This window comes from Pteropus vampyrus, unplaced genomic scaffold, assembly GCF_000151845.1.
Source record: "Pteropus vampyrus isolate Shadow unplaced genomic scaffold, Pvam_2.0 Scaffold378, whole genome shotgun sequence".
Taxonomy (NCBI): domain Eukaryota; kingdom Metazoa; phylum Chordata; class Mammalia; order Chiroptera; family Pteropodidae; genus Pteropus; species Pteropus vampyrus.
The window spans coordinates 928,384-928,790 of record NW_011889159.1 but is presented as its reverse complement, the minus strand read 5'-3'; the positions used below and the strand labels follow the sequence as shown (position 1 = coordinate 928,790).

Here is a 407-nt window from a genome sequence, read left to right as displayed (position 1 = left end):
CAGCGTACAGCACCTCCCTATTCTAGAGATAGTATCTTTATTAATATGGTCTCAGATCACGTGCTATTTTGAGGCAGCTTCGGCACAAAGTCCACTCATATTTGCATCGATGCCACCTCTACTTTTCTCACAAGTGCTGCTCTCACCTCCTTCCCCTCATCTCTTTCTGCCATACCAATTCTCCCACACACCACAACACATAATTATATTTCTCACTTCCGAAAACAATGACCTTTGATTTACCGGTTTTATTTTTCAACCAAATAGAAATCTAAAGTAGATTCTGCTTTATAAATCCCTGAGTTTGGACTAGAGCCAGCACTAGAGCTAAGGGCAGGGAGAGATGGTGAGCAAGCAGAGCAGAATTCCAACAGGAACTTATCTAAAATGAGAAATTGCAGGATCCC

General features: G+C 42.0%; 1 protein-coding gene across 1 annotated transcript in view; it reads right to left on the bottom strand.

The window, feature by feature from the left end:
* Positions 1 to 321: 321 nt before the first annotated feature.
* Positions 322 to 407, bottom strand: part of LOC105305341 (HLA class I histocompatibility antigen, B-14 alpha chain-like) — a gene marked incomplete at its 5' end in the record, with an annotated part of 5,096 nt that continues 5,010 nt past the window's right edge. The window contains one exon of the mRNA XM_011379912.1: positions 322 to 327. Within this exon, the coding sequence (XP_011378214.1) occupies positions 322 to 327 (6 nt within the window). The remainder of the gene's footprint in view (positions 328 to 407) is intronic.